This window comes from Schistocerca nitens, chromosome 9 (assembly GCF_023898315.1).
Source record: "Schistocerca nitens isolate TAMUIC-IGC-003100 chromosome 9, iqSchNite1.1, whole genome shotgun sequence".
NCBI lineage: Eukaryota > Metazoa > Arthropoda > Insecta > Orthoptera > Acrididae > Schistocerca > Schistocerca nitens.
The window spans coordinates 22,029,131-22,053,453 of NC_064622.1; the positions used below are offsets into that span (position 1 = coordinate 22,029,131).

Consider the following 24,323-nt stretch of genomic DNA (forward strand, 5'->3'; position numbering starts at 1 on the left):
AAATTAAACAATTTTTAATGTCCACCTGAAATATTATTCGGGTCATAATAGTATGGATATGTACCTAGTAAAACAGTTTATAATAGGAGTGACCTCCATGGCATACAGTTGCTGCAAGTAAACTGATAAAGAAACACTGATTACTGCATAATAGCTCTGAAACAAAACATAAAAGCTCTAGGGAGAGACAAGCTGAATGAAACATGTTTGACTGTCAAAATAGCAATGCATGAAGCCTTCACTAACTACTGTAACAGAATCTTACCAAAGGATCTCTCTCAAAACCCTGAGAGATTCTGGTAAAATGTAAAGGCTGTCAGTGGCACCAAAGTGAATGTCTGGACAATCATGGATGACTTACAAATGGAAATCAAATGCAGCTAAGCAAAAGCAAAAATGCTGACCTCCGTTTTCACATGTTCGTTTACAAAGGAAGACACAGAAGTATTGCCTCCATTTAAATCTCACACAATTGTAAAGATGCATAATAGAAATACAAGTGCCAGTGGCACTGATAAACACTGAATCACTAAATCACTAAAATTAAATAAGTCTCCAGGACCGAGTGGAATCCTTGTGATGCTGTTATAGAATTTATCCAAATCCAGATCCACTTAAAACTTGCAGGTACTGAAGAGAGAAGCACTTAAAACTTTTGGATGACCAGTAAAAATAAATAATAATAATAGAGAATCCTTAACCATGACACCATTAGAAACACGTATTGAACAGAATGACCTTCTCCATGCTAGCCAGCATGAATACCAAAATCATCGGTGATGTGAAACCTAACACATGCTCTTCATTACATCTATCTACATCTGCATCTCATGTGACATCCTGAAAATCTTGGGTCAAGGCAGTCAGATGGATGCAATATTTCTTGACATCTGAAAAGTATTTGATGTGGTGTCACACCAATGATTACAAATAAAAGTACAATCACACATGGCATAAAACAAAATTTGTGACCTCATTGAGGATTTCTTGATTAGGAGACACAGCATGTTATCTTGGACTGACAGTGATTGACAGCAGTAGAAGTAACTTCAGGTATGTCCCAGAGAAATGTATTGGTACCCCTGCTGCCCTTGTTATATATTAATAACCTGGCAGATAATGTTAATAGTAACCTCAGACTTTTGGAGATGTTGCAGTTGTCAACTGCATAATGAAGTACTATTTGAATAAAGCTTCACAAATACCCAGATGGAGCTTGATAAGATTTCAGAGTAGTGCTAAGATTGGAAACTTGTTTTGAATGCACGGAAATATAAAATTGTGCTCCTTGTGAAATAAAGAATAGTAATATCCTATGAATACAGTGTCAATGATTCTCAGTTAGAACCAAGGAAATCATACAAATACGTCGATATAACAGTTTTGTAGAAAAGTTCTGGTCAAATGTAAATACTTCAGGAGTAGAGACCACTCATGGAAAGGCAGAAGTGTTGCATTGTCAGCAGACAAACACAAAACAAAAGAAAGTGGGAAAACACACACACAAATATAATATTCTGATTTATAAAGTTCATAAAAAGTAATTTCTGCAACTGTTGTTGTTGTTGTTGTTGTGGTCTTCAGTCCTGAGACTGGTTTGATGCAGCTCTCCATGCTACTCTATCCTGTGCAAGCCTCTTCATCTCCCAGTACCTACTGCAACCTACATCCTTCTGAATCTGCTTAGTGTATTCATCTCTTGGTCTCCCTCTACGATTTTTACCCTCCACGCTGACCTCCAGTACTAAATTGGTGATCCCTTGATGCCTCAGAACATGTCCTACCAACCGATCCCTTCTTCTGGTCAAGTTGTGCCACAAACTTCTCTTCTCCCCAATCCTATTCAATACTTCCTCATTAGTTATGTGGTTTACCCACTAATCTTCAGCATTCTTCTGTAGCACCACATTTCGAAAGCTTCTATTCTCTTCTTGTCCAAACTAGTTATCGTCCATGTTTCACTTCCATACATGGCTACACTCCATACAAATACTTTCAGAAATGACTTCCTGATACTTAAATCTATACTCGATGTTAACAAATTTCTCTTCTTCAGAAACGCTTTCCTTGCCATTGCCAGTCTACATTTTATATCCTCTCTACTTCGACCATCATCAGTTATTTTGCTCCCCAAATAGCAAAACTCCTTTACTACTTTAAGTGTCTCATTTCCTAATCTAATACCCTCAACATCACCCGACTTAATTCGACTACATTCCAGTATCCTCGTTTTGCTTTTGTTGATGTTCATCTTATATCCTCCTTTCAAGACACTGTCCATTCCATTCAAATGCTCTTCCAAGTTCTTTGCTGTCTCTGACAGAATCACTATGTCATCGGCGAACCTCAAAGTTTTTATTTCTTCTCCATGGATTTTAATACCTACTCCGAATTTTTCTTTTGTTTCCTTTACTGCTTGCTCAATATACAGATTGAATAACATCGGGGAGATGCTACAACCCTGTCTTACTCCCTTCCCAACCACAGCTTCCCTTTCATGTCCCTCGACTCTTATAACTGCCATCTGGTTTCTTTACAAATTGTAAATAGCCTGCCGCTCCCTGTATTTTACCCCTGCCACCTTTAGAGTTTGAAAGAGAGTATTCCAGTCAACATTGTCAAAAGCTTTCTCTAAGTCTACAAATGCTAGAAACGTAGGTTTGCCTTTCCTTATTCTTTCTTCTAACATAAGTCGTAAGGTCAGTATTGCCTCACGTGTTCCAGTGTTTCTACGGAATCCAAACTGATCTTCCCCGAGGTCGGCTTCTACTAGTTTTTCCATTCGTCTGTAAAGAATTCGTGTTAGTATTTTGCAGCTGTGACTTATTAAACTGATTGTTCGGTAATTTTCACATCTGTCAACACCTGCTTTCTTTGGGATTGTAATTATTATATTCTTCTTGAAGTCTGATGGTATTTCGCCTGTTTCATACATCTTGCTCACCAGATGGTAGAGTTTTGTCAGGACTGGCTCTTCCAAGGCCGTCAGTAGTTCCAATGGAATGTTGTCTACTCCCGGGGCCTTGTTTCAACTCATGTCTTTCAGAGCTCTGTCAAACTCTTCACGCAGTATTGTATCTCCCATTTCATCTTCATCTGCATCCTCTTCCTTTTCCATAATATTGTCCTCAAGTACATCACCCTTCTATACAACCTCTATATACTCCTTCCATCTTTCTGCTTTCCGTTCTTTGCTTAGAACTGGATTTACATCTGAGCTCTTGATATTCATACAAGTCGTTCTCTTATCTCCAAAGGTCTCTTTAATTTTCCTGTAGGCAGTATCTATCTTACCCCTACTGAGATAAGCCTCTACATCCTTACATTTGTCCGCTAGCCATCCCTGCTTAGCCATTTTGCACTTCCTGTCGATCTCATTTTTGAGACGTTTGTATTCCTTTTTGCCTGCTTCATTTACTGCATTTTTATATTTTCTCCTTTCATCAATTAAATTCAATATTTCTTTTGTTACCCAAGGATTTCTACTTGTCTTTTTACCTACTTAATCCTCTGCTGCCTTCACTACTTCATCCCTCAAAGCTACCCATTCTTCTTCTACTGTATTTCTTTCCCCCATTCCTGTCAATTGTTCCCTTATGCTCTCCCTGAAACTCTCTACAACCTCTGGTTCTTTCAGTTTATCCTGGTCCCATCTCCTTAAATTCCCACCTTTTTGCAGTTTCTTCAGTTTTAATCTACAGGTCATAACCAATAGATTGTGGTCAGAGTCCACATCTGCCCCTGGAAATGTCTTACAATTTAAAACCTGGTTCCTAAATCTGCAACTAACAGCAGTAATAAATTAATGAAAAGTGTGAGAGGAATTAAATGAAACAAAGGCATCCCCAATAATAGCATGAAGGTGGTGCACAACCATATTGTGTACCAGTTCTGTACACTGGAGAAAACTGGGTGATGAAGGAAAGGGAAAAAGATAAGGCAGAAGAATGTGAAATTGAGTTTATAGAAATAGTATAGGCATTACAAAAATGGAAAAGATAGATGAAAATGTTAAGGTGAGTGCATCAGGAATCTCTGCTGGAGATGACTGAATAAAAAAAGTTTGATGATGATAAGAGCAGTGGTAGTTATACTTGCTTGTTTTAAATGCTCTTAATAAGTGAACATCACCAGCTAGGATTTTCTGTGAACCCTCAAAGGCTTTTGATTATGTAAATCATGGAATTCATCTAGATAAGCTTAAGTAAGCTTAAGTATTGTGGTATGAGAGGGACAGTGCACAAGTGGCTTCATTCATATTTAACTGAAAGAGTACAGAAGGTTGAAATAAACAGTTCAAAAAATGCTAAAAAATCAGCAGATTCCTCAAATTGGAGAGCTATCAAGAGCTGTGGCCCACGATGTTCGATCTTGGATCCCTTATTTGCCACTTTATAGTAAAAAAAAAGTGAAGGTAGTTCTTTTTGTTGATGATAAAAGTATAATAATCACAAACATAAAACAAGAATTAGGTGAGGAAATTAGAAATCATGTCTGTCAGAAAGTTACTAAGTGGTTCTCTGTAGTATATACAACTCTGCCCAGTAAATAGCACAACACCATTAATAAATATAGAGTTTGAACAGAAGTCTATAGCTAAGGCAGAATATGCCAAATATTTGGGTGTGTGCATTGATGAGAGACTGAATTGGAAGAAACACACTGATGATGTGTTGAAACATTTGAGTTCAGCTAATAATACTGTCTACATCTACATCAATACTCTGCAAGCCACTGTAAGGTGCTTGGCAGAGGGTAACCTGTACCTCTACTTGTCATTTCCCCTCCTGTTCTACTCCCAAATAGAGTGAGGGAAAAATGACAGTCTGTACACCTCCATGTGAGTCCTAATTACTCATATCTTATCTTTGTGGTTCTTACATGTGATGTATGTTTGCAGGAGCAAAATTGTTTGGCAGTTAGCTTCAAATGCCAATTCCATAAATTTCCTCAGTAGTGTGTCTTGGTAAGAATACCGCCTCCCCTCCAGGGATTCCCTTTTCAGTTCACAAAGCGTCTCTGTAACACTTAAGTTTTGTTTGAACCTACCATTAACAAATCTAGCAGCCCTCTTCTGAATTGCTTCGATGTCTTCCTTCAATCTGACCTGGTACGGATCCCAAACACTTGAGCAGTACTCAAGAATAGGTCGCACCTGCATCCTATATACGGTCTCCTTCACAGGTGAACCAGTCCTTCCTAAAATTCTCCCAATACACCGAAGTCAACCATTTGCCTTTCCTACCACAGTTTTGACATGCTCGTTCCACTTCATATTGCTTTGCAATGTTACGCCCAGATATTTAAACAACTTGACTGTGTCAAGCTAGTCACTCATAATACTGTATCTGAACATTACAGGTTTGTTCTTCGTACTCATCTGCATTAACTTAGATTTTTCCACATGTAGGGCTAGCTGCCAACCATAAAACCAACTGGAAATTTTGTCTAAGTCATCTTGTATCTTCCTACAGTCAGTCAACTTGGACACATTTTCATACATCATGGCATCATCAGCAAACAACTGCAGACTGCTACCCACCTAGTCCGCCAAATCATTTATGTATATAATAGAGGGAAACATTCCACGTGGGAAAAATGTATCTAAAAACAAAGAAGCTGTAACTTACCAAATGAAAGCGTTGGTATGTTGATAGGAGACAATAAAAAACACACAAACACACACTCATATTTCAAGCTTTCACAACCCACGGTTGCTTCATCAAGAAAGAGGGAAGGAGAGGGAAAGACGAAAGGATGTGGGTTTTAAGGGAGAGGGTGAGGAGTCACACCAATCCCGGGAGTGGAAAAGGGACAGGTATACACTCTCTCTCTCTCGCGCGCGCGTGCGCACACACACATACAGACACAAGCAGACATATCATTTATGTATACAGAGAACACCAGCAGTCTTACCACACATCCCTGGGGCACTGCTGACTCTTTCCATGTCTCTGATGAACACTCGCCATTGAGGACAACATACTGGGTTCTATTATTTCAGAACTCTTCAAGACACTCACATATTTGTGAACTTATTCCATATGCTCATGCCTCCGTTAACAGTCCGCAATGGGTATCCATGTCAGGTGCTTTCCGGAAATCTAGAAATTTGGTTCTCATTATAGAATTTGAAAAAAGGGCAAACTGAGTTTTGCGTGAGTGATGCTTTCTAAAACCATGCTGATTTGTGGGCATAAGCTCGAAAGTTTATTATATTTGAACTAAGAATGTGATCAAGGATTCTGCAGCAAACAGAAGTTAGGGATGTTGGTCTGTAATTTTGCGGGTCCATTTTTTACCTTTCTTATATACTTGCGCTCTTTTCCAGTCACTCGGGACTTTGTGCTGGGGGAGTGATTCGTGATAAATGCAGGCTAGGTAAGGGGCCAATGCTGTAGATGCTTTGTAAAATCGAACTGGGATACCAGCTGGACCTGATAATTTATTTGTTTTTGAATCTTTAAGTTGCTTCTCTATGCCAGGTATGCTTATTTCTATGTTATCCATTTGGGAGTCTGTCTGATGTTCAAATGATGGCATGTTTGTATGGTTCTCCTGCATGAATGACTTCTTGAATGTGAAATTTAAAACTTCAGCTTTCATTTTGCTGTCTTCAGCTGCCACACCAGACTGGTCAACAATGGACTGAATGGAAGCCTTAGACCCACTTAACAATTTTACATATGACCAGAATATTCTTGGGTTCTCTGCCAGATCTTCCACTAAGGTGTGACGGTAGTAGTTGTATGCTTCGCGCCTGGATCTTTTCAGAGATACACAAATCTCTGCTAACCTTTGCTCATCATCATTTGTGCTTCCTCTTTTAAACCTAGAGTGCAACAGCCTCTGCTTCCTCAGCATCTTACAAATTTCATTATTAAGCCATGATGGGTCTTTTCCATTCCTTATCCACTTACTAGGCATGTAATCTCCAGACCACAATTTACAATCTTCTTAAACTTTGCCCAGAATTCCTCTACATCCATCTTACTGGACAAAGTGATGCCAGTTTACTGTCTAAGTAAGATATCAATAACTGCTAATCTGCTCTATCAAGCAGAAACATTCTCCTAGGCTTCTTGGCTGATTTAGTAACTTTCATAATTATGGTTGCTATAATGACATCATGATTGCTAATCCCCATTTCTATAATGATATTGTCAATAAGGTCCAGTCTGTTTGTAACTACAACCTCTAAGAGATTTCCATTGCATGCGGGCTGGCAAGCTAGCTGCTCAAGGCAATTTTCAGAAAACACAATGAATCGGTTGATGTCCCAGGCTGTACTTGGCAAGTTAAAGTCGCCTCCAACTAGCATTGCATGATCTGAGTATTTACGTGCTATTGACCCTAGACTTTCTCTGAATGACTCCAGAACTGCCACAGCAAAATTGGGTGGCCGATAAAAACGTCCAACAATTAACGTAGTTTCACCTACACCTGTTACATGCGACCAGATGATTTCAGTGTCACACTCAGCTTCGACCTAAATAGAGACAATATTTTTGTCAACTGCAATGAAAGCTCCCCTTCCTATAGCCTCTAATCTATCTTTCTGATATACATTCCATGAGTCACTTCGGATTTCAGGCAGCGCTCAGTCCCAAGAATAATTTGAGTGTGAGAACTTTCCCGGAGGTAGTACATTCGGGAACTTAATTACAAATACTTCAACAATTTAGTGATAAAAATTGTGACAGATGAGGTGTCTATTCTGAATGCTGTTTGCCTTCCCTTGCTGTGAGCTGACTGGCTAGTGTTCATCAGTGCCTAGCCTAGCCTAAGAAACCCTCATGTGCACTTCACAAGTACTCTGCTACCCAAGTAGCTGCTTCCATTGTGTAGAGCACCCTTGACCTGTCAAGAGGAGTACTCCAAATCCCCACACAGTAATGCAGATCCAGAAATCTGCAGCCGTGACTGTCACAGAGTCAACGAAGCCTTTGGATGGGACGACCCCCCACTTTACTCCAAACCAAAGGACCCTGGTCAACTCTGGCAGCTCTGCTTGCACCCTACGGGCAGTCTTCACCACCTCCGACAGCCACCTGTACAAACTAAGCATTGCCTCAGAACCCATGCAACAGGTGTCAGGGTTATTGCTAATTTTAGTGATAAACATTTAAGTAAATTAGCTTACTATGCCTACTTTCAATTACTGCTTCCATATGGCATCATATTGTGGGGTAATTCATCATGAAGGAAAACAGTATTCATTGCTCAAAGGCATATAACCAGAATAATAGCTGGAGCCCATCCAATATCATCTTGCAGGCATTTATTTAAAGAGCTAGATATCTTCACATGAGCTTCAGAACATATTCACTTATGAAATTTGTTATTAACAACCCACCCAAATTCAAAATCAATAGCAATGTACATACACTCCTGGAAATTGAAATAAGAACACCGTGAATTCATTGTCCCAGGAAGGGGAAACTTTATTGACACATTCCTGGGGTCAGATACATCACATGATCACACTGACAGAACCACAGGCACATAGACACAGGCAACAGAGCATGCACAATGTTGGCACTAGTACAGTGTATATCCACCTTTCGCAGCAATGCAGGCTGCTATTCTCCCATGGTGACGATCGTAGAGATGCTGGATGTAGTCCTGTGGAACGGCTTGCCATGCCATTTCCACCTGCCGCCTCAGTTGGACCAGCGTTCGTGCTGGACGTGCAGACCGCATGAGACGACGCTTCATCCAGTCCCAAACATGCTCAATGGGGGACAGATCCGGAGATCTTGCTGGCCAGGGTAGTTGACTTACACCGTCTAGAGCATGTTGGGTGGCACGGGATACATGCGGACGTGCATTGTCCTGTTGGAACAGCAAGTTCCCTTGCCGGTCTAGGAATGGTAGAACGATGGGTTCGATGACGGTTTGGATGTACCGTGCACTATTCAGTGTCCCCTCGACGATCACCAGTGGTGTACGGCCAGTGTAGGAAATCGCTCCCCACACCATGATGCCGGGTGTTGGCCCTGTGTGCCTCGGTCGTATGCAGTCCTGATTGTGGCGCTCACCTGCACGGCGCCAAACACGCATACGACCATCATTGGCACCAAGGCAGAAGCGACTCTCATCACTGAAGACGACACGTCTCCATTCGTCCCTCCATTCACGCCTATCGCGACACCACTGGAGGCGGGCTGCACGATGTTGGGGCGTGAGTGGAAGACGGCCTAACGGTGTGCGGGACCGTAGCCCAGCTTCATGGAGACGGTTGCGAATGGTCCTCGCCGATACCCCAGGAGCAACAGTGTCCCTAATTTGCTGGGAAGTGGCGGTGCGGTCCCCTACGGCACTGCGTAGGATCCTACGGTCTTGGCGTGCATCCGTGCGTCGCTGCGGTCCGGTCCCAGGTCGACGGGCATGTGCACCTTCCGCCGATCACTGGCGACAACATCGATGTACTGTGGAGACCTCGCGCCCCACGTGTTGAGCAATTCGGCGGTACGTCCACCCGGCCTCCCGCATGCCCACTATACGCCCTCGCTCAAAGTCCGTCAACTGCACATACGGTTCACGTCCACGCTGTCGCGGCATGCTACCAGTGTTAAAGACTGCGATGGAGCTCCATATGCCACGGCAAACTGGCTGACACTGACGGCGGCGGTGCACAAATGCTGCGCCGCTAGCGCCATTCGACGGCCAACACCACGGTTCCTGGTGTGTCCGCTGTGCCGTGCGTGTGATCATTGCTTGTACAGCCCTCTCGCAGTGTCCGGAGCAAGTATGGTGGGTCTGACACACCGGTGTCAATGTGTTCTTTTTTCCATTTCCAGGAGTGTAGCTTCAACACTAGAAGAAAGGCTGATCTTCACTACTTTGGGTGAAATCTAGCTTTGGCACAGAAAGGGGTCACTTACTAAATAGCTTCAGAAGTCTGACAGACAGCCAACCAACATTTAAAAACAAATTAAAAGAATCTCTTAATGATAACTCCTTCTAATCAATTGATGAACTTTTAGATATAAATTAGTAGTAATCTTTCTGTCATGAGTTTACCCTACTTCCCTGGCCAACAATCCCTAGGATTTAAAATCAATAGAGAATACATGGAACTATGTCGATTGGGCTGTTTGTGCCATTGATCCTCAACCGTGAAACCCAGCACAGCTAGCCACAGCACTGGAGTCAGCATGGCTCCCCATTCCTGTCAGTGCCTTCTAGAGCCTCATTAACTATCTTCCTGCATGTCTGTGCTGTGGTAAGTTGTTATTCAAGGATTTTGACAGGTGCTCACATTAATGTGACTGGACCATGTATTAAAAAGAATACAGAAGTATATTTCAAAGAAGGTACTTATCTACATCTGTAACAACAGCGGCACTTTTACAGTACGCTACTGCCCTACACATTACAACACTGCCATCCAGCTGGAAACTGAGATTTTTATCAGTAGCTGAGACTTCGTTTCAGGTTTCAAATACCAGAGGAAGATCCTACAGTTTTGTCATTTAATATGACCGGTTAGGTTTGCACGGCTTTAGCTTCATAATATTGTAAAACATTTTTTGGCTTTTGTATGAAATATTTACTGTTGATAGTAACTATGTATTGTATGTGCAAGAGGCTATCAAATTATTAGGTTCTTTATGTTCTCATTGTTTTTTCCAACTCGAATGTTTCGTGTATGCCTCAACTCCCTTGAATTTATTTGCTTAATTTGCATATCAACAGTGTGTGATCCAGTAATGGGAGACAATGGACGAATGTACGTTCCAGAAGAACTGCTTCCTATTTATCGTGATGTAATTGTGCCATTGGCTGATATCATCACTCCAAACCAGTATGAAGTTGAGTGAGTATCATTATAAAATGCAAACCATAAAAATAATTAGTAGTGTATTGTCAATCTCTTCCCTTTTATCACCACATGGGAACTGTACCTTTTTGAAGCATGCTCTTTTTCATCACTATTTTCATGACATTGCTTCCAATATTGAAATTTGTGGTCTTTTTATCGCACGTTCTGGCTTTGACTTCGGTGATTATTGAGAAAAATGTAACAAAAATATTTTGTTTGCTTTACATGAATAGGTGTAATTTTGAAGCTCTTATGAATGTAAGGACACTATTTAAAAGTGAAAATGTAGTATTAAGTGGCTAACAGAAGTATGACTCACTAAGTTGTAAATCAACTCTGAAGGTAGGGGGCCTTCAAAAAATTTCAGGAATCTCCAAGTCATCTACAATCAAACAATGAAAAATCCAGGATGGAATGTATCTACAGGGAGATAGTCTTTTTCCATCTCATAAATTGAGTTTTGATAGAATCAGTGAGTAGAAATCACTTGGGATACTGAGATAGTTATTAACATTAATGGTACCCAGCTAGTATGGGTAGAGTTTCTCTGTGATAATAATAAAATAGAAATAAAGTATGCTATTAAATTTAATGCTTAGAATTCAGCTCATTGTATCCTACCTAAGGGGGGGGGGGGGGGGGACCTTTAAAAATCTTTACTGTCCTGTAATGACCCAAGTCGTGAACTCATCTATACCAGACAAAGAAAAAACAAAAAATCAACAAACTTAAAATGCTTCACAACAATTATTAATCTTTAAAAAAAAACAGTGCATCTATAACATTAAAGTCGAATCAAGAAGCACATTTTACATATGATCACTTCCTTCTGTGTTATGTAATAATCTTCAAAGATGATACATCTTGGATCAGTGAAGTATTTGTTGTGTAAATACATATATAAGAATATTAAACAAGAATAAGAATATTAGATAGCTAATTGACATCCCATAGGTATTTTTCCTGGTGAATGCTATAATTTGTACTGTGTCAATTGAACAGAAGCTGCACACACACACACACACACACACACACACACACACATTAAAATTTTTTTATGTCTGTGTTCCTCCTAGTGCCAACAGAATATTCCATAAAAATTGTATGTGTATCCTATCTGCTGGCCATTAATAGTTTTGCGATTAACTACAAATTTTTACTTGAGAATTTCTCTGCTTTTGAGAACATCACATGTATCATATGCTGAAGTACTAGTTTCCAGGACGTTCTTGAACAGTCCCTTTCTTACATAGGAGTAAACTAAGGATGTGCTGAAATGTGTAATCCATAAAACAGTAACTTCTAAAATAGAATGTTATGACGGACACAATCGGATGCCTGTAATAAACTGCAGAAGTTAAAAACTTTTATATGCCTTTAGTGACTGTATACATAGTTGTCTCAGTAGAGTTTTGAAATCCAAACTGGGATTGACTGTTATCCCGTTATTGCATAGATGAGTACATTGCCTCCTCAAAAAAGACTGAAAAAGATATGTGAAGAGAGACTGCCTGGTAATTGTTAATATTGTGGACTCATTCTTACTATAGAGGCCTAATAGTGAAAATATCACGAACAAACCATGTGCTTCACATGGGACTCAGTTATGTCTTATACAGCCTAAGTTCATATATTTCTTATTAAAAATTTCACTAAATGCTAAAGGAACATTTGATTTTTCAAACTTTTGTGTGTATTCCAGTCTAGGAAAACTGTGATAACTGAAACTGATATAAAAAAGGTAATTTTCAGATGTTTCTCAATCTCATGTTTGACAAGAAACTCACCTGCTTGCTTCATATGTGCAAATACGAGGAAAGAACAATAAAGTGGTTTAGTGGCAGGGTTTGAGTGGGGAGTGGCCAAAGTCCTTTCTGTTATTATTTCACAGAGTCTTCAACATGTGGTGAATGGTCCTTTACTGTAATGTTATGGCAAAGATCTTAGTGTCTGTTTGCTGTGAAGGCAAGAAAGGGGCCTTCAAAAGTCCCCATTCCCATCCATTGTGCTGAGGTTTGGAAAGAGCTTTTAATTACCAGTTGAGAGTTCCAATTTTGTTACATGTATGTAAGGTCTGCTACAGACATGTGGTGCTACAGAAGAATGCTGAAGATTAGGTGGGTAGATCACATAACTGATGCAGAGGTATTGAATAGAATTGGGGAGAAGAGGAGTTTGTGGCACAGCTTGACAAGGAGAAGGGACCGGTTGGTAGGACATGTTCTGAGGCATCAAGGGATCATCAGTTTAGTATTGGAGAGCAGCATGGAGGGTAAAAATCACAGAGGGAGACCAAGAGATGAATCCACTAAGCAGATTCAGAAGGATGTAGGTTGCAGTAAGTACTGGGAGATGAAGAAACTTGCACAGGATAGAGTAGCATGGAGAGCTGCATCAAACCAGTCTCAGGACTGAAAACCACAACAACAACAACAACAACAACAACATTTAAGGTCTAATTGATTCCAGATCTCCAGCCTTTAATCTCATCGGTTGATCATCAGAAGCACATACCTTTTTAAACCATAAAGGCAAAACCATTTGTAATCAGAACGAAGGACAAATTTGATTTTGCAGACATGAATGTTTCAACCGAGGGGATATAATTAAGGACCACTCACCAAAAATTAGAAGCATTTGGTCATGAACAAGCATGCACAAAAAAGAAAGAAAACATACTAACTTTCTGAATGAATCCTTTTTCCGAGCTACATTATATGCACACATGTGCATGTACCTAAACTCCTCTCCTCTCCTCTCCTCTCCTCTCCTCTCCTCTCCTCTCCTCTCCTCTCCTCTCCTCTCCTCTCCTCTCCTCTCCTCTCCTCTCCTCTCCTCTCCTCTCCTCTCCTCTCCTCTCCTCTCCTCTCCTCTCCTCTCCTCTCCTCTCCTCTCCTCTCCTCTCCTCTCCTCTCCTCTCCTCTCCTCTCCTCTCCTCTCCTCTCCTCTCCTCTCCTCTCCTCTCCTCTCCTCTCCTCTCCTCTCCTCTCCTCTCCTCTCCTCTCCTCTCCTCTCCTCTCCTCTCCTCTCCTCTCCTCTCCTCTCCTCTCCTCTCCTCTCCTCTCCTCTCCTCTCCTCTCCTCTCCTCTCCTCTCCTCTCCTCTCCTCTCCTCTCCTCTCCTCTCCTCTCCTCTCCTCTCCTCTCCTCTCCTCTCCTCTCCTCTCCTCTCCTCTCCTCTCCTCTCCTCTCCTCTCCTCTCCTCTCCTCTCCTCTCCTCTCCTCTCCTCTCCTCTCCTCTCCTCTCCTCTCCTCTCCTCTCCTCTCCTCTCCTCTCCTCTCCTCTCCTCTCCTCCTCTCCCTCTCCCTCTCCCTCTCCCTCTCCCTCTCCCTCTCCCTCTCCCTCCCCCTCTCCCCCTCTCCCCCTCTCCCCCTCTCCCCCTCTCCCCCTCTCCCCCCTCTCCCCCTCTCCCCCTCTCCCCCTCTCCCCCTCTCCCCCTCTCCCCCTCTCCCCCTCTCCCCCTCTCCCCCTCTCCCCCTCTCCCCCTCTCCCCCTCTCCCCCTCTCCCCCTCTCCCCCTCTCTCCCCCTCTCCCCCTCTCTCCCCCTCTCCCCCTCTCCCCCTCTCCCCCTCTCCCCCTCTCCCCCTCTCCCCCTCTCCCCCTCTCCCCCTCTCCCCCTCTCCCCCTCTCCCCCTCTCCCCCTCTCCCCCTCTCCCCCTCTCCCCCTCTCCCCCTCTCCCCCTCTCCCCCTCTCCCCCTCTCCCCCTCTCCCCCTCTCCCCCTCTCCCCCTCTCCCCCTCTCCCCCTCTCCCCCTCTCCCCCTCTCCCCCTCTCCCCCTCTCCCCCTCTCCCCCCTCTCCCCCTCTCCCCCTCTCCCCCTCTCCCCCTCTCCCCCTCTCTCCCTCTCTCCCTCTCTCCCCCTCTCCCCCTCTCCCCCTCTCCCCCTCTCCCCCTCTCCCCCTCTCCCCCTCTCCCCCTCTCCCCCTCTCCCCCTCTCCCCCTCTCCCCCTCCCTCTCCCTCTCCCCTCTCCCCCCTCCCCCCCTCCCCCTCCCCCCTGTGGGATGCACAGTGTCAGAATTCCAGTTCAGCAGATGGACAGGGTTGGGGCTGTATGGCAGTAGGGTTGATAGAAGGAAAGATTTTCAAAAGACAGAAAGAAGGATTGGAGGTGAGTAGCTAGTGACTCAGAGGGAGACATTTGGTTTGCTGGCTGGGAATGAAGGAGGCAGGGATGGATGGCAGGTGCACAAGCCAAGCATGATGTGGCACATGGGTGTCAGAGCACAATGAAGGTGACATGGAGGTGTGAATTGGGACAGGGTGATAGAACAGAGGAAGGGGAAACTGTTGGGTGGAGGGTGTGGGGTGGTGGGTTTATGGGGAATGAGGCCAGGAGGATTGCAGGAGCAAATGGTGTGTTACAAGGATAATTACCATCTTTGTAGTTCAGAAAACCTGGTGGTGAATTGGAGGATCCAAATGGCTAGGGCTGTGAAGCAGGCATCGAAATCTAGCATGTTGTGCTTAGCTGTATGGCATGCCACTGTGTGGTCAACTCTGTTCTTGTCCACTGTTTGATGATGGCAATTCATTCTGATGGACAGCTGGTTGGTTATCATACTGAAATAAAAAGCAGGTTGGGTAGATTGGTCAAGTCTCGCACCTTGGTCTTCCATGAGGATATGATCCATGTTGCTGGGGGTTGGGAATGGGAGTGCCGTAGGGCTGTGCTAGGATGTTGCGTAGGTCAGGTGGGCGACAGAACACCACATTAAGAGAGGTGAGAAGGATTTCGGATAGGATGTCCTTCATTTCAGTGCATGAGGATAGATATTCATAACCTTTGCAGAGGATATTGTTCAGTTGTTCCACTCCAGTGCGATATTGGGTGACTAGGAGGCGCTCCTTAACAGCTGATTCTTGGGGTTGGTGGAAGGACTAAGCGTGTATGATGATAGGCTCTGTAGATCTATTTTGCAGACTAGGTTTTAGGGGTACTGCCTGTCTGTGAAGACCCTCATGAGACCATCAGCATAATGTGCAAGGAAGTCTTTGTCACTGCAGATATGCAGTACATGGGTGGCCAATCTGTACGGGAGGGCTTTTTTGGTCTGGAAGGAATGAGTACTGTTGAAGTGCAGCTACTGTTGGTGGTTAGTGGGTTTAATATGGACAAAGGTGTGGATGGCACCATCAGAGATGTGGAGGTCAATGTCCACAAAGGTGGCATATTGGGTTGAGAAGGACCAGATTTAGCTTTTGGGAGAGAATGTGTTTAGGTTGTGAAGGAATGAGGATAGAGAATCCCAGCCCAGATTCCATGTCATGAAGATATCATCAATGAGCCTGAACCAGAGAGGTGTTTGGAGCTTTAGGAGACTAAGAATGTTTCTTCTAGGTGGCCCAGAAAAATATTGGCACAGAAGGGTGCCATGTGGGTGCCCTTGAACTCACCTTCAGCCCCACGTCCCAGTTTAACCATGTTGGAACAATTCTTTGCCACCAACCAAAGCCAATCTAATTCTAACATTGGACCTTGCCTCTTTGAGTTCATGCTACTATCCAAACTTCACCTTCCCCTCTCCCACCTAACCACCCCTGATCTCCTTCCAGGAATTCCTTACCTGTAACTTGGCCTCACCATCCTTCCCTACGTCCCTTGCTAAGAACACTAACCTTTTAGCAGATGAGAGGACAGCCCTACACCACCTCAGAAAAACCCTGACTGAATAATCCTCCCTGCATAGACAAAGGCTCAACCACTGTTGTGATGGATCACAACCTGATGGAAGGCTTCCAGCAACTGTCTGACTCCTCAACCTACAAGCTCTTCCACAGTGATCCCATCCCAGAACTCCAACACAATCTCCAGTCCATTCTGAAATACTCAGGCCTATCCCAGAATTTATCCCCCAACAACACTCCACACACCCGCCTTCTACATGCTCCCCAAAATATATAAACCCATAAATCCTGGATGCTGCATTATAGCTGATCGCGTGCTACTACTTATGCCCGTAGTCTTGCCCCTATCAAACACTACTTCTCTGTGTCCTTCAAACTCCAAACCCAGTACCTTATTCCTATACACCTTACCAACTATATCCTGATACACAACTTCGTCTCATTTGAGAAGAAGGTATATAAAGCAAATCTGCAGCACAACTATGGGCACCCAGATGGTGCCCTCCTATTCCAACTTTTTTATGTGCCATCTACAGGAAACCTTTCTAGCCTCCCAAAACATCAAACCCTGAGTGTGGTTCAGGTTCATAGATGATATATTTACAATCTGGCCTCAGGGCAAAGACAACCTATCCTCATTACTTCACAATCTCAACACTATTTCTCTCATCTGCTTCACCTGGCACTTAACCAGATGTGCCATACTTCTGGACTTTGACCTCCAGCTGTCTGATGGCTCCACCCACACCTTTGTTCATATTAAATCACTAACCACTGACAGTATCTGTGTTTTGACAGCTGTCATCCCTTCCAAACTAAAAGCCCAATCCCATAAACCCTGACCACCCGTGGACCATGTATATGCAGTGATGAGAAGAACTCCCTTGCCCAGAGATCACTCTAGGGCCTTCACAGACAAGCAGTACTCCCAAAACTTAGTCTGCAAAAAGATTTCACATGCCATTTCCTCTCACATCTATAATCCTCAAACTACCCCCAATAATCAGCCACAAAGGAGCACCACCTTGTCACCCAGTATCACCCTGGACTGGAACAACTGAACCACATACTTCATCAGGGCTTTCATTGCCTACCATCATGACCAGAAATAAGGGCATCCTACTCTAGATCCTTCTCACTTCTCTTAAAGTGGTGTTCTGTCACTCACCCAACCTCCACATCGTTCTAGTCCATCACTATGCCACTCCCAATCCTAAACCCTTGCCACAGGAATTATATCCCTCCAGTAGACCCAGATGTAAAATCTGCCCAGTCCATTTGCCTAGTACTTCCTATTCCACTCCTGTTACAGGTTTGTCCTACATCTAAAAGTAGCCATGTCATATGACATCTCTGCTGCAATCACTGCACAGCTTTTTGTGTTGGTATGACAACGAATCAGCTCTCCATTGGAATGAATGGCCAATGCCAAACTGTGGCTAAGAACGAAGTTAACTATGTGGTGGCACAAGAAGCTTGATTTCAATGGTTGCTTCACAACCCAGGCCATCTGGATCTTTAACTTCAACATCAATTTTTATGAACTGTGCAGATGGGAATTATCCTTGCAGCACATCCTTTGCTCCTGTAACCCTTCTATCCTCAATAACTGTTAACCCATTGTCCCCACACCCTCCACACAAGAGTTTCCCCTTCCTCTATCTTGTCACTTCCTCCCACTTCACATCTCCATGTCACTGTCATTGTGCACTGTGCCATAGTGGCTCAGTTATCTGTGCATCCTATGCTTAGCTCGTACACCTACCACCCCTCCTTCCCATTTTCCCCAACAGCAAATAGACTGTCTCCCTCCGAGCCACCAGGTACCCATTCACAACTGTGTACTGAAGAATATAAGCAAGCTGACAATGTTAGTTTGTCAGTAACTTTCTCCAGCAATGCCTATAAGACTCTACTTCCAAGCAAATTTACTGTCTTTGGTGTGATGTGGAGCTCTATGCAGTCTTAAAGGCACTGGAGCATATGAAATATGACTGTCAGAATAACTTACTCATCTACTCTGTTTCTGTAAGTGCTCTTTAGACCATTCAGCAGATGTACCTAATGGACAAAACAGTATAATATAAATGGATAGGTGCAAAATCTACTCACCAAGTGGCAGCAGGGGAACACACACACAAAAAATTTTAACTTTTACAGGCTTACAGAGCCAGGGGCTCCCTCTCCTGGCAGGAGAGTTGAAGGGGAAGGAAGAGGGGTGAAGGAAAAGGACTGGAGAGGTTTAAGGAAAGGTCACCCAGAACCCCAGGTCAGGGGAGACTTGTTGGATGGGATGAGAAGGAATGGAAAAAATAGTAAACAATAGACAAGACACCATTCATGTAATGCGATGCCAAGGAGAGGAATTGTCATTTTTCTTGAAGCCTTGTCTTGTGGGATTCCAGAAAAATGTCACGGTAATGTGGCTGCAAGGTGTGCTTGTAAAATAATTAAGGTACTACCACTTGCTGTGCCTCTGGATACTAATGTTTTGTTGTAGAGGAAGAAATTTATTTGTAAATGGGAGAATGAGTGGCTGGAGGTACAAATAAATTATGGAAAATCTGGGGAATAATGACAATGTTTTGAAAAGGTTAGATTGGTACTTACAATGTAGCTGAGCTTTTGAGTCACAAAAAGGTACAACATAAAGACTGTCAAACAAGTAAGCTTTTGGCCGGAGGGGGGGATCTGATTCAGAAGGAGGCCCTTCGGCCAAAGGTTTGATTGTTTGACAGTCTTTTTTATTGTTTCTATCTGTGATCCAACATCTCTGTTATATTGTGAATAGCAATCTAACCTTTTCATAACATGGTCAAATAACAAATTGTGTGAGATTAAGCAAATTATTCTGCCATGACAAACATGGAGAGAAGTGGATTAATAAATTAAGAATAGGGTATTGCACTCAGATGGCTAACTCCTTTGATGGAAGGTCCTCTGTGTGCAGTGCTTGTGGCATACTGGTTTCAATGTGCCATATTTTAATTGATTGTATTTTATACTACAATGGGAGAACATTTTATCTTGCTAGGAAAGTATCATGAAAACTTCCTGCCAGATTAAAAGTCGTTTGTTGATCTGGGACTTGAACTCAGAACATTGGTGTCCCTGTCTGGCTCACAGCTTTAACCTACCAGGAAGTTTCAAAATAGTGCACACTTCATTGCAGAATGAAAGTTTATTTTAGGACTCCTTTAAGTAATTATGAAATGAGTTGTGAAAAGGTTTGAGGTTTTGTGTTTTCTCAGTACCTTCGCCTTAATTACTTGATATGGTATTTTAATGTGTGTCTGAGTGGTTATTCATATTTTCAGGCAGTGGTCAACAAGCCACATTTATCTGACTCATAATTTAACAATTTTGACTATTTGACCATTTCCCCTTTAATTTTTAACAATTACTCGGGTCTTTATTTAAACTATATGAAAGACTTATTTTCAGAAAACCAGATAATTAGACCTCGCCCATGTTTTTTTGCTGTATCCAATGGCATTTTCTTATTTTTAACTATACTCTTCTAATTAGGGGTAGTGTAGTGTGAATTGCTATGTTGTCATGTCCCCTAAATGTAAAGTCATCATTGACATACCCAGTACAAAAGCTTGCATGATGATATATTTAATGTAAACTGTGCAACAATACTGCTTACTAGCTTACAAGAAATTATGAATAAATAAGTATTTCTACACTGAAGAGCCAAAGAAACTTGTACACCTGCCTTATATTGTGTAGGGTCCCTGCGAGCATGGATAAGTGCTACAACACAATGTGGCATGGACTCGACTAATTCTGAAGTAGTGCTGGAGGGAACTGACACCATGAATCCTGCAGGGCTGTCCATAAATCCGTAAGGGAGTGGAGATCTGTTCTGAACAGCATGTTGCAAGGCATCCCAGATATGCTCAATAATGTTCATGTCTGGGGAGTTCGGTGGCTAGCAGAAGTGTTTAAACTCAGAAGAGTGTTTCTGAAGGCACTCTGTAGCAATTCTGGATGTGTGGGGTGTCGCATTGTCCTGCTGTAATTCCCCAAGTTCATCGGAATGCACAACGGATGTGAATGGATGCAGACGATAAGACAGGATGCTTACATACGTGTCACCTGGCAGTCATATCTACAAATATCAAGGGTCTCTTATCACTCCAACTGCATATGCCCCACACCATTACAGAGCCTCCACCAGCTTGAACAGTCCCGTGCTGACATGCAGGGTCCATGGATTCATGAGATTGTCTCCGAGCCTGTACACTTCCATCCACTCGATACAATTTGAAACGAGACTCATCCGACCAGGCAACATGTTTCCGGTCATCAACAGTTCACTGTCAGCATAGAGCTCTGTGTTGTGCTGTCATCAAGGGTACACGAGTGGGCCTTCAGCTCCGAAAGTTCATATCAACAATGTTTCGTTGAATGGTTCGCACGCTGACACTTGTTGATGGCCCAGCATTGAAATCTGCAGCAGTTTGCGGAAAGATTGCACTTCTGTCACATTGAACGGTTCTCTTCAGTCATCGTTGGTCTGTTCTTGCAGGATCGTTTTCTGGCAGCATCGATGTTGGAGATTTGATGTTTTGCCAGATTCCTGGTATTCACAGTACACTCACTAAATGGTCATATGGGAAAATCCCCACTTCATTGCTACCTCGGAGATGCTGTGTTGAATATAACACCATGTTTAAACTCGGGTAAATCTTGATAATCTTCCTTCGTAGTAGCAGTAACCGATCTAACAACTGCACCAGACACTAGTTGTCTTATATATGTGTTGCCAACCACAGCACCCAATTCTACCTGTTTATGTATCTCTGTATTTGAATACGCATGCCTATATCAGTTTCTTTGGCACTTTAGTGTATATACCTATATGGAAAAGTACTGTTAATTAAACTCATGTGAACATTTATTAGGTGAAAAAGATGACATGCAGGAAAAGTGAGAGTTGCTTTCCCACTTAGTTATGTGTAGTAGAGACCATTTTCATGGTAATCATTCTGATGTGGAACATACCATTTGCACAATAGTTAACACTTAATTACAAATTGTACGTCACTATACAGGTTGTAATGGATATAAGTGCAGATATTTCTGTTGTTGACTGAGGACAATGTACTGAACAACATTATATCAGTGCTTACATCATTTGTAGACTAATAATTATAGCTGTTACAAGTTTTTAGGTTGGTTAGTAGCTCCAAATACATTTGGCAGGAGCAAGGCATTAATGCTAATTTTTTCCTGTGCAGCAAGTCAGGTGTTCGAAGTGTGGATGCATGGACACAAAATGGTTAGTCTCTACTGACAGGCATAGTCCAGCTAGTTGTGCAGTACAATCCTGCAGAAAATATTAGCTCATAAAGTTTGTGACCTGTTTGTGGGAATACTGTTTGACACAGAGTAAAAACAACCAACACACTGGTGTGTACATACGGGATGTTCATAAATTCCCATCACAAACTTCTAGGGCTTGTAGAGGGGAGTGAGTACATAATGTTTCAAACAGCAACACATGGCCAGAAACGTACCATGCTAGAGCCACTTGAAAACATGTTTGCTACTTTGGGGGGGAGGGGGTTACATCAGATCAGGTGATGTTATGTGACATCTGTCCTAACTCTCTGATGTGGTTCAAGCCTCAATCACATGTCTGTAAGTGTTAGAGCAACAGGGTTGAGTAAACGTTCACCAAATACATCGCCATGATCCTTCTGAATGGTGACGTTAACAGCTATGAACGGGCTGCTCATCACCTTTATCGAGAACATTCTCCACATCATCTAAATCCATCACATGCACTTTTTGCCACAGTTGCCTTCACCATCAGCAGAAATGACTGCGGTGCTCCAAGAGGCTGTACTGCATCACATTGGAGAGAACCTGTCAATGGGTACATGAGCAATTTCTTTGGCTATTAATGAATAGAACTGTAAAACAATTGCTGTACTGGATTACGCCTACACAATTACTTGTAAAAGTGGACACATTACCAACATGTTTTCAAATGGTTGTAGCATTGAAACAGTAAATTTCTGGACATGAGTTCAAATACAAAATATTATCTACTCACTCCCCTCTACTAGTCCTAGAAGTCTGCAACAGGAATTTCCAAACACTCTATTAAGATACCACTTATAAAAATATCTGCACTTACTCTCATTACATCCTGTAGATTGTGCATTTATAGAGCTTATTTGTATTGAGGCACTCATCTGTTATGTAGAAGTAACTTTCAAGATCAAGCAACTTAGAAAAATCCTTATATGTTGTAAATTTTCAAAGGTAGATTCTGAGGCTTCCCGTTAAATACATTTGAAGCCTTAACACCATTTCAAAAAGTTAATTTTATAGTATTAATCTGTAATACATGAAATAAACTTTTTTCTTCTTTTCATGGGGTGTACTCCTTTCTTAAGATTGCTTACAGGGCAGAAGGTGGAAACAATAGATGATGCATGGCGAGCTGTTGATATCTTCCACAACCAAGGAATAAAAACTGTTGTGCTTTCTTCAACAGAACTTGGAGATGAAGAACATTTGTTAGGTCTCGCAAGCTCTGTCATTGGTAAGTTGGATTACTTAATAATCAAATGTTTATGCACTTGTGCGTGTACTCTCATCGAAAGTGTTTGGAGACCAGATGTTTTTTCATATGCAATACAATATTTTGCATGCAGATTCTTCATAAACTTTGTGTATGTAACTTAAAGCACGAGGAAACAATTTTAGTGCCATTGGAAACAAATGAAATAAATGTAGTTCCCATCACTGTGGCTCTCAAATGTTGCAACTCTACATTTGATGTAAAGTCCAAAACATTAAGGAGTAGTTACTACATCCAAAAACCTTAAAAATGTACAGAACTACAGTGAGTGATCTATATGGGTTTGCAACTGTTTGATGTGGATTCATTGAGGATATTGAAAACTCTTGAGAAATATTTGCCTTGACTCAAGAAAAGAAACCTCTCATAACTGAGAGCATAGGCAAAACTGTAAAACTACTTCCAAGCAACACAACAATAGTGCAGAGCTTGCTGGCCATGACAGTCTGTAGCATGTCATCCATCAATTGAGCTTTAGGGGTCTAGAATTGTTTTCATAAAAAGAAAAGACAGCAGCATTAGCCAGATAAATCATTTGAGTATCCTCTTCCTGTAACTTCTAGTCATCAAAGAATTGTTTAAGATACATTGACGAGTTTATACATTATGATGACCTGTTTGGTTCACCTTTGGAATGCAATTTGGCAGCAGTTCTACAAGGCCTGGATTAGACTAGTTCTTTGTAGGTTTCCAGAGGCACATTGCACCAGATGCCTATGCATAGGTACGCAATTTCCATAAATTATGGACTGGTGTTTTGTGGACCCAGAGCTGACTCCCAATAGTGTCACAGATGTGCTCCACTGGGTTCATATCAGATGACTTTGGTGACCAAGGCATCACTGTAATTTCATTAACATGCTCTTCAAACCACTGTAGCATGACTCTGGTCTTGTGACAGACATTTATCCTACTGGAAAATGACATCACTATTGGGGAAGCCATCAAGCATGAAAGGATGCAAGTGGTCTGTAATAATGTCCACATAGCCCACAGCTGTCACAATGCCTTCAGTTACCACCACAGATCCTACAGAATTCAAGGGGAATACACCCCAAAATGTTATACTGCCTCCACCGGCCCGAGTCTGTAGCACTGTGTGTTTCGAGCATCCATTCACCTGGATGACACTGTATTATTGGGAAACAACCATTGATATGGTATAGTGCATTGTTCAGTGGTCCAATCTCATTTATCTCATATTCGCTGGAAATGTAAATGACGATGTTACTGGGTCAATTTGGGAACACGTAGAGGTCAACAGCA

The 24,323-nt window shown here is 42.4% G+C and overlaps 1 protein-coding gene across 1 annotated transcript in view; it reads left to right on the forward strand.

Annotated features, from left to right (window-relative positions):
- Positions 1 to 24,323, forward strand: part of LOC126203034 (pyridoxal kinase) — a 108,900-nt gene that overhangs the window by 24,078 nt on the left and 60,499 nt on the right. Inside the window, exons 4-5 of the mRNA XM_049937271.1 lie at positions 10,702 to 10,822; positions 22,870 to 23,018. Coding sequence (XP_049793228.1) covers positions 10,702 to 10,822; positions 22,870 to 23,018 — 270 coding nt within the window. The remainder of the gene's footprint in view (positions 1 to 10,701; positions 10,823 to 22,869; positions 23,019 to 24,323) is intronic.